The sequence below is a fragment of the Chenopodium quinoa genome, unplaced genomic scaffold (genome assembly GCF_001683475.1).
Source record: "Chenopodium quinoa cultivar QQ74 unplaced genomic scaffold, ASM168347v1, whole genome shotgun sequence".
NCBI lineage: Eukaryota > Viridiplantae > Streptophyta > Magnoliopsida > Caryophyllales > Amaranthaceae > Chenopodium > Chenopodium quinoa.
In genome coordinates, this window is record NW_018745684.1 from 132,095 (window position 1) to 142,119 (window position 10,025).

The 10,025-nt window shown below is 35.8% G+C and overlaps 1 protein-coding gene across 1 annotated transcript; it reads left to right on the forward strand.

The window, feature by feature from the left end:
* Positions 1–425: 425 nt before the first annotated feature.
* LOC110718217 (filament-like plant protein 7) lies at positions 426–6,623 on the forward strand. Its single transcript, XM_021897026.1, has 6 exons — positions 426–582; positions 2,817–2,939; positions 3,309–3,453; positions 3,582–5,523; positions 5,654–5,711; positions 5,892–6,623. The coding sequence occupies exons 2-6, from the start codon at positions 2,841–2,843 to the stop codon at positions 6,360–6,362; spliced, it is 2,715 nt and encodes a 904-aa protein (XP_021752718.1). The 5' UTR covers positions 426–582; positions 2,817–2,840; the 3' UTR covers positions 6,363–6,623.
* The last annotated feature ends 3,402 nt before the right edge of the window (positions 6,624–10,025 follow it).

The window sequence follows — 10,025 nt, forward strand, 5'->3', positions numbered from 1 at the left end:
TGGGGGTGGGATGGAGGGCAGTTTCGAGGGTGAGGCTGTGGAGGGGGGGTTGTTCTCGGTGAGTGGTAGGCTAATAGGGGAGGATCTGAACAGGGAGGCCGGGGGAGGGGGAAAGGGGAGTGGAGGTGGAGGTGGAGGGGGCTACTAAACAGGAAGATGGTTTTTTATTTATTTAAATTTAAGATTTTTCTATTAAAAAAATTAACAAATTACAACGCGACACGTGTCCAATGTAACCTATTAAATAGGTTACCGGTTTTTTGTTCTATTTATAGAAGATGTATGTCAAAGGTCGTGTTATTTTGAGATAATCCAAAGGTGGTTCTATTATTGGAAGAAGACCGGTGAAAGGTGGTATTATTCTTGACAAATTTTCCATAATTAATTAATAAATAATAAACCTTGTTTTTACTGCTCTTCCCACGCCTGTTTTTCCTTTCTTTTATTGTGTCGGCGCTACTCTCTTTACATAACTCCGTCCTCTCTCTCTCCTCTTCTCTCTGTATTCTCAGTCTCCATTTTCTCTCTCCACTTTCTTTAGGGAATTTCACTGTCATTTTTCTGCTATTCATCGAGTTACAGGTATTTATATTCATAACTATTTTTTGTTAATTTTTCATTCCATGCAAATTTTTTAACTTGGTTTTCCAAATTTGGAATTGTTGTTTTTCATTGTAATGCCTTATTTTGGTTGCATGATTTTGGAATTTCTGAATTACTCGGTTATTATTAATTTTTTTTGGTTATCAATATTGAATTTTGATGTCTTTTTATTGGGATTATTACCATACATTATGAACTGTTGTTAGCCAAGTGTAAGACAGCTGATTTCAGTGTTTGTACAGCATAAATTTTGTTGTTAAATTAATTTAGTGTAGGAATGTCGTTTGACTTGCACTGTGTTTCAGACTAGCAGAGTTTTTGAGATGTTTTCTCTCAAATTTTGCATTTTGAGTTATTATGATATGCATGAATTTCATAAATCATCTCAATATTAATATTAATTTTGTGGGTATTCCAGAGCCTAGAAATTAGCTCCAAGAAATTAATTTATGAGGAAGAGAAAGTTGTCATTTTTAGGTATTCGTCAAAAGCAGTGTCAAATGTCAATCATCTTTTTCATTTGCAAGCTTTGATGGTTATGTCAACTGAGGGACAATGATGGGTTTTGATGGAAAGGTTGGGCCGGCCGACCATGCTATATTTTGGGGGGTTTTGTCCGTTTTTGTTATGGTTTTTTCTATAATATTAACTATTAAGTTCGATTATATCCAATACACGATGTTAAGTTCTATAAGAGATAACAGGTTAATCTCGAGAATCAGATAAAAAGAAATAAAAAATAAAAATATAAATCCATTTTCACAGGCAAATTGGTCAATATTAGGTAGAAAAAATGGGTAAAAGTTGGTGAACGCGTAAGGGTAAAATTGTCATTGAAAAATGAGGTTTTAGCTTTCGTCGGTCATTAGGACTTCTAAGGGTTTTGTGAATTGTAAGGATATATTTGCTCAATAATGTAAGGAGACATGCATTTGGCTAATTGGAGACCGTTTGAGATGCGGTGGCCGAGTCCCGGGTTCAAGCCTCACCAATAATCATTTACCTTTCCCCATTATTGGCCTTATTTAAGGGTTTAGAAGGTCTGTGTATACTTTAACCCCCCTCCCAAATAAACAAAATAAAATGGAGTTCTTTTGGAAAAGGGAATAATTAAGCAACAAGAAGTGGGTATCCAATGCTTGTCATATAATGGGGAGAAATCAAACAAAGCCAAAATGAGTACAAGATATAAATAAACAAGTGGACATGGATGTCAACATCATTTTTCAATCCACTATATATGCTATATCTATTAACTAATACTAAAACAAAATATTCTGACATCATCTTTCTCTAAATTTGTACACATATCGCTTTCTCATAAAACAATTTCCCGCCTAAATGCTTTAATGACATCATCTTTATTTTTTATTTTTTTAAAAGTTCAACTACTCTATTTTTATTAATTTGAAAACTATTTATGAATTTTGACTAAAAAGTCAAATAGATGCTTCCACAAATTACTATACAAATTGTAATTGCCGGAAGCAAAAATAATAATTTTGATGACATTGGTGCTAATTATATTTTTTGAAGCATTGGTGCTAATTATATACTATGTATTTTTTTCTTCAGATTTCATTAATATGCATTCCTTAGATAATTTTCTTTTGACTATTTCAATTATTAATTGTAAATAATTTGGTTATATATATCCTTAAATGTAAATTATTTTTATATCTAATTATAATCTTTATATACAATATAATACAATAGAACATAAATTACAAGAAAGATTAATTCTAACCGTGCATCGCACGAGGATAACCTAGTTAAAAAGATATATTAGGTGAGATTTATTCACAAGAAATGTGTATTAACATCAACATTACTCTAATATACTTTGTATGAAAATACTGCGTATGCTACAAATTATTACCTAGATGACACTTTTTTTTTTTTTTTTTTTTTTTTTGTGTGTGTGTGTGTGTGTTTGTGGGGGGGGGGGGGGGGTTATGTTCACGGTGATATATCCTTTGTAATGAACAGTCTAAGTGAATCATTGACTTCATTGAAATTGCATTATTGAACCAACATCATTTTTTGTAAATGTGAAATGATTGAGACTGTCAGCTGGTTAGAATATTTATAGTCAAATTTTAGTATGTAACTGAAGATTGTGTCATTATACTGTTATATATCCTTGTAATTATAAGTTGATTCAGTTAAATTGTCTTTTTTTTTTTTTTTTTTTTTTTTTTTTTTTAAATCAGAAATCAGAAGAGCTTGCTAGTCAGATGACAGATCACAAATCATGGCTATGGAGGAAAAAGCCCTTGGAGAAAACCATCTCGGTGGCCGAGTTGGAAATTGCTTCAAAAGAAAATGAGGAAAAGGTATAACCCAGTGAATTTGCATTTTTGATGGGTGTGAAATCAGGAACGAAGAGTATATACTAAAATCTTTGTGGACTAAGGCTCTAGAGTTAAGTACCCCAACTGATGAACAGCCTTATTCTTCTGTGGAATACTGAAGTTGGCGTATTTTCGTGTCAAAAAGGGCCTTATGATCACATTGCAAACTATGTTTTCCTTTTTCATCTTAATTATGTGTATATTCTCTATTTGTAAACCTTGCAAGGAAAGGTACCAGTTATATTTATCAGTCTATATTGCTTTCATTGAGACGGCTTTAATTTTGTGGTACCAAATATCTGCATAATCATCTATTTGTTTTCCATGAATTTCTGACATTCTTTTGCACAGATGCATGTGCTTCTTGCTGAAAAGGCAGAACTGGAAAGAGACTTTAAAGACTTGGGAGACAAACTTTCTTCTACCCTTGCCGAGTGTAGTGCTAAAGACGATCTTGTGAAGAAACACTCAACAACAGCAAAAGACGCCCTTGCAGGTTCTCTGCATGTCATCTTTTAAAGCAATTTATGTATTTTTGATGGTCATTCATTCCCTTACATTTGACTAATATTTTTTTTTTTTCCTCTCTTTTTTTTTATTATTTTTTCCCCTTGATTCATATAGGATGGGAGAAAGCAGAAGCAAAAGTATTGTCGCTGAAGGAAGAATTGGATGAAACTTTGAAAGAGAGAGACATCAGTGAAGAAAGGACGAGACATTTGGATGCTGCGCTGAAGGAGTGTATGCAGCAGCTACGTTTTGTTAGAGAAGATAAGGAGCAGAGGATTCATGATGTTATGCTGAAGGCATCAGAGGAACTTGAGGAGACCAAAATGATTCTAGAAGAGAAGTTAGAAGAATCGAACCAAATGATAGCAAAATTGAATGCAGAAAATTCTCAGCTTTGCAAGGCGGTTTTGCTGAAGGATCACCTAATTGAGGAACTAAATCAAGAAAAAGCCAAGGTAGAAGGTGATGTTAATAACCTGTTGGCGAGACTGGAACACTTGGAGAAAGACAACAACTCGTTGATATATGAAGTACGAGTACTTGAGAAGGAAGTTGATATTCGGAATGAAGAGAGAGAATTTAATCGTCGAACAGCAGATGCAAGTCACAAGCAGCATCTGGAAAATGTTAAGAAAATCGCTAAGCTAGAATCTGAGTGTCAGAGACTTCGTGTTCTGGTAAGAAAGAGGTTGCCCGGTCCTGCAGCCTTGGCAAAGATGAAGAGTGAAGTAGACATGCTGGGAAGAGATTCACCGGACAACAGGAAGAAAAAGTCCAACTTAAGTACTGGAAGTAGCATGCAGTTGGACTATGGAGTAGACAACAATTCTGAATCCCCTGTCAAAAAGATCAATCAGTTGACTGAGAAACTTTATGTTTTGGAGGAAGAAAACAACACTCTGAGGGAAAACCTTCAAAAGAAGATGAACGAGGTTCAAGTGTCTAGAAACATGTATATCCAGACAGCCTCAAAGTTGTCACGATTAGAGGCACAGCTTGATGAATCACATAAAAATCAATTGATTAGGGATGCAAGGAGTGCCATGAAATCATCACATGATTTATCATTGGCTTCAATGTCAGATGTTGGCAGTGATGATAAAGTTAGCTGCGCTGGTTCTTGGGCATCTAAATCTGTTGGAATGTCGGACATCAATCATCTCATGGATGACTTCGCCGAGATGGAAAAGTATGCTTTAGTTTGTGTTGACAAGCCCATTACTGAAATTTCGTCTATCACGAATACTGAGAGCATAGGAAAAGAGTTGGTACCTATAGCTTCAGAAAGTGAAGGTAAAGAATTGAACAGATCGATTTCCAAGCTGGTTGAGATTATTCATGGGATTAAATTCCAATCTGAAAACCCTGATGCCTTACAAACACCAAGCAGAAGGAATGAGTGTCACTACACAGTTCGTGTTTTCCAGTGGAAAACTTCTGAGCTGGCTTCTATTATGCAGAACTTCCTTCGCATTTGTGATGATTTGCTGAATGGAAAGGCCGAAATTGAAACATTCACTCAAGAGATTACACATGCCTTGGAATGGATTGTAAACCATTGTTTCTCTCTTCAAGATGTCTCCAGCATGAAGGATGAGATAAGGAAGCAATTGAATTGGGATGAAACCAGAAGTGAAAGTGAAACAGAAGTGGGAGTTTCTGCCCAGTTTTCTGAAGCAGGAAACAAAAGTGAATCTTCTTGTGATATGAGAGCTGAAGGCAGAAAAGTGCAAAATGTGCCAAGAGATATAGATTCTGCAAAGCATGCATTAGATTACGAATCCTTGAGAAATCTACTACAGGATTCTGAATGTACTGTTGCAAGTTTGCGATCAGAAATAGAGGCCTTGAAGCACTCTAAGGAAATGATCGAGGAACAATTCGAAATTTACAAGATGGGAAATGAAGATCTTAATTTGAAGCTTTTGGCAGTCAATTCTAGAATGGATGAAGCCCACAAAAAGTTTGCATCCTTACAGGAAGAAAAGAAGAATAAGGAGAATCATTGTGAAGAGTTGGAGGCAAAATGCCACGATTTGCAGGTCCAACTAGAGAGGTATACTTTACTGTCTTTGTCACATTTGCACTTGGCAGAACTCTGGTAGACTTTTGCAATCATGTTGATTAATTTGGATTATCTTGAGCTTTTAAAACTGCTGTTTGAATTACTTATTTGTTGATATCAGGGTGCAAAAGGCGGATACCATGGAACATCTCAATCAAGGCGAAAAGCAACTTAGAAATGTAAGTTATATTCCTTTCATCTGCATATTTATACAAAAATGAAATAAAAGGTGTTAGCAAAAATAAATGCCCCTAACTTCATACAGGGAAATACATGTTCGGATATGTTTATAGAATAGTATATATGAATGGCTCCATTATTCCTTATTGAATTTTGAGGAAATATGAAATGGTCTGTAGGAATGGGAAATATCAGGAGCTTCAGAGAAGCTAGCAGAGTGCCAAGAAACCATTTTACATTTAGGGAAGCAGTTGCAAGCAATGGCCTCGTCACGGGATGCTGTAGTTTCCGACAAATTCATCTCCACTCCAACTAGGAGTGCTCCTGGTGTTACCTCAACCCCAGAATCTGAGAAGAAGCTAGCTAGCCAAAGGTCCTCTCTGCTGGACCAGATGCAAGCAGAGGATACTGATGAACCTGATCAACTAGAATCACCAAAAACCAAGGAAATTATATGTACCAACAATAATTCCGGTTCACAAAATACTGGTAACATTGTTGCGAAGATGAACGATGACATTGCTTTGGGTCCTTTGGCTATTGTACCATACCAGAAACCACAGCCTACATCAGGTGGACTTTTTAAGAGGCTCTTGAGGAGGAAAAAGAAAGGTATAAGTAAAAAGATGCAACTTCCATTTGAGGCCTGAAACATATGAAGGCAATAACTGAAATCATAGAATTCAGTAATCATGTTTGTCATTAGAAGCAGAAACCATTGCACGTGTACGCATGAAGATGATCCATCTCGATCTGTCATTGTAGATATATCCGGAAGTAGAGTTTTTGTATTTAAGGTTAATCTCAAGAGTTTGAACTATATCAGCAGATTTACTATTTGCTTTTGTGTGATGAATGCAATAATTTTGTTACTCTTATGTATCACCAAATAATGACCATTTTAAAACCAACCTGAGCTTCTGCTGACAATAACTGTTAAAGTATTACTAGTAATTTGTTTATCGTATCAGAAATCACCTCCTAACGCCCAATAATATTTGCCAAAAGCCTAAAAGGATGATATTAATGGTTAAAGTTATGACTTAACAAGCGTGAAAATAGAAACATAGAAATGGTGCAGACATTTCTAAACGAAGTATTAGTGAAACAGTCTTATAAAATCAGATCCTCCCGGTTCCAGGAGATCCCGGGATCGATTCTCACTTCGTTCTTGTGGCTCTCTAAACACCAAAAAAAATAAAACCAGATCCTACAAGTTAAAATGTCCTCGTGACACCACTTTGATCCAATGAACCCTCAAATCCCGAACACTAACTAGACAAGACTAACCAAAGCTGGTTTGGAGAAATACTATGGTAAGCTATCGATTAGAAATAGAGGCTTTGAACTTTTGAAGCGTTCTAAGGAATGATCAAGGAATAGTTCGAATCCATAAGATGACAGTTTAAGATCTTAAATTTATTGAAATACATTATAAATGACTTTCCACACACAAATTATAAAAGTAACATATACAAATAAATAAATAAAAACCAAAGTGAAGAGCAATCTTTATTAATGTACAGAGCTAGGCAACATAACATAGGTCCAGCGCAATGCAGATGAAAATGCAACAAAAATGAAAAAACTTGCTGGTACGCCCTATACCTTAAAAGAGATCCTGTTTAGTACCACTTATCTAAACTTAATTAGACAAAATAAATACATACAACGTACCAGTTATATTAAATTAATAAGACAAAAAATAATTAGATAAAATAAATAATGCTATGCTCTGATACAAAGAAATTAGTTCACACACTCACAGATAAGTTCAACTGCCATGAAAATGAGCTATGATAAAATAAGATTAGCACAAATAACCTTCGGAAAAAGGGATTAAAAAAAAAAAAAAGAGTCGAATAGAATTGAACCTTAATTATAACAAGGCGGATCCAAGTTGAGGTCAGGGAGCTCCAACTCTAGTCCACTTTGATAATCACTTGATGCACTTCCTTTCTCAACCTTCTGCTCTGCATCATCATCATCAACAGCATGTTGAAGTTGGTTTGTGATCTCTACTGCAGCACCATGAGAATTTAATGATCCATCATCTAGGCGATAACTCCCTGGCCAATGATTACTTACAGGGTACTGACTGCTGCTGGTGACGCTGTTTGTAGGAATTAAAGGTGCAGAGGATAATAAGCAAGGAAATGTGAAAATGAGAGAAAGAAGGAAACATCAGAAAAAAAAAATGAGAAGAGAAATAAAAGGATAAGAAGAGAGGAAATGTAGGCATGATTATTTATGCTTCATTGTTTTAATAGAAATGTTTCCATAATTAACATTCTAGGATTATTATAAATACGTTGTTTTAGATGTAGCTTTTTGATCAATCAAATTTTGTAATTCACATCGGAAGTTAAATATAATTAAGAGAGGTTAATTTCTTAAGTTATATTTTGTTACTTCATATTGGTTATTTTGTCTCATTCCTTTATTGCATTTTTGTGAGAGGTGTTACATTTCATATTATTTTATATCTCTTAGAAGGCCAAATTCCGCTGCAGTTCTAACAATTGGTATCAGAGCCAACGTCTAAATTTTGAGTGGTAAAATTCAATTTAGTGTAAAATGGCTTATACTAGTGGAAATGTCAAAGTAGGCAAATATGAAATTGAAAAATTTAATGGGAAAAATGATTTTTCCTATTGGAGGATGCAAATGAAAAATTTGCTTATTTCACAAAAATTGCATAGGGCATTATTAGGGAAAGAGAAAATGCCGGCTGATATGAAGGATGAGGATTGGGAAGAATTAGATCTCGAGGCGCGGGCTGCTATAATCTTATGCCTTGAGAGGGATGTTGCTTTCTTGGTAAATGACGAAGCAACAGCAGCAGGCGTTTGGGCAAAGTTAGAGAGTAATTTCATGACGAAGACTCTAACTAACAGGATCTATTTAAAATCCAAATTGTATACATGCAAGATGGAGGAAGGCACCTCAATCTGGGATTATGTCAATAAGTTTGATAGGATCATATCAAACTTAAAGGACATAGATGTGAAGATTGATGATGAGGACCAGGCATTAATCTTATTACTTTCATTACCAAAGTCCTACGAGAACCTAGTACAAACATTGATGCTGGTGGGTGATACTCTAACCATAGATGAGACGAGGGCATCACTTTTAGCGGATGATCTACGTAAGGTTGCTACAAGTGTAATGTCATCTTCAAGTGGAAGAGATTACAAGGATCAAGCACAAGGATTGTTTGCAACTAGAGGAAGGACAAATGAAAGAGGAAAAGGTAAGCGTGGAAAATCTAGGCCAAAATCTAGACCTCACGCGGAAAAGACATGCTTTAAATGTGGTGAGCCTGGACACTTTAAAGCATATTGCCCAAATAAGAGGGTAGTATTCAAGAATCAGAATAATGACAACCCAAAAGAAAAACAAGAAGCAAGTTATGTCTCAAATGGCGAGGAAGATTGTTACTCTGTAACTGAAGAATCTCATGAGATCTCTAGTAAGTGGATGCTTGACTCAGGAGCCTCTCACCATATGTGCCTAAATAGGAAGTGGTTTACTACTTATGAAAGCACAAATGGGGGCACAGTTTTAATGGGCAATGATCATGCTTGTAAAACTGTGGGGTACAATTAGAATCAAGATGCATGATGGAGTTGTGAGAACCTTGAAAGATGTGAGACATATTCCAGATTTGCGAAAAAACCTAATCTCTATAGGTTTGTTAGAGAAAAATGGTTGCAAAATAGTTGCGGAGAACGGGGTTATGAAAGTTGTTCGTGGTTCCTTGGTTGTGATGAAGGCAGTTCGTAACGGTAATCTTTATCCGCTTTTGGGAAATACTGTTACAGGTGATTTAGCAATTGGAATCAGTGGAAGTAAAGACCACACAGAATGCACGAGAATATGGCACATGCGGCTAGGGCATATGTCGGAAAAAGGTCTATCATTTCTTAGTGGACAAGGTTTGCTGAAGAATATGAAGAAACCACAAATGGAATTTTGTGAACATTGTGTGTACGGAAAGGCGCATAGCGTGAAGTTCTGCACAAGCAAGCATAAAAGCAAAGGGTTGTTAGACTATGTGCATACAGATGTATGGGGTCCGGCTAAAGTAACTTCCAAGGGTGGTTCTAGGTATTTTGTTACGTTTGTCGATGATTATTCAAGGTATGCTTGGATTTACTTTCTCAAGCATAAGAATGAGATATTCAACACTTTCAAGCGGTGGAGAGCAATGGTTGAAAACAGAACAGGGAAGAAGCTGAAAACTCTGCGATCTGATAATGGCACAGAGTACACAGATGGTGCTTTCAAGGAGTTTTGTGATCAATAGG

Excerpts from the sequence above, each read along its gene's own strand:
- LOC110718217 (XM_021897026.1), top strand. The coding sequence starts at position 2,841 with ATGACAGATCACAAATCATGGCTATGGAGGAAAAAGCCCTTGGAGAAA. Across the intron at positions 2,940-3,308 it reads CAAAAGAAAATGAGGAAAAG|ATGCATGTGCTTCTTGCTGA; the intron begins GTATAACCCAGT and ends TCTTTTGCACAG. Across the intron at positions 5,712-5,891 it reads GCGAAAAGCAACTTAGAAAT|GAATGGGAAATATCAGGAGC; the intron begins GTAAGTTATATT and ends AATGGTCTGTAG.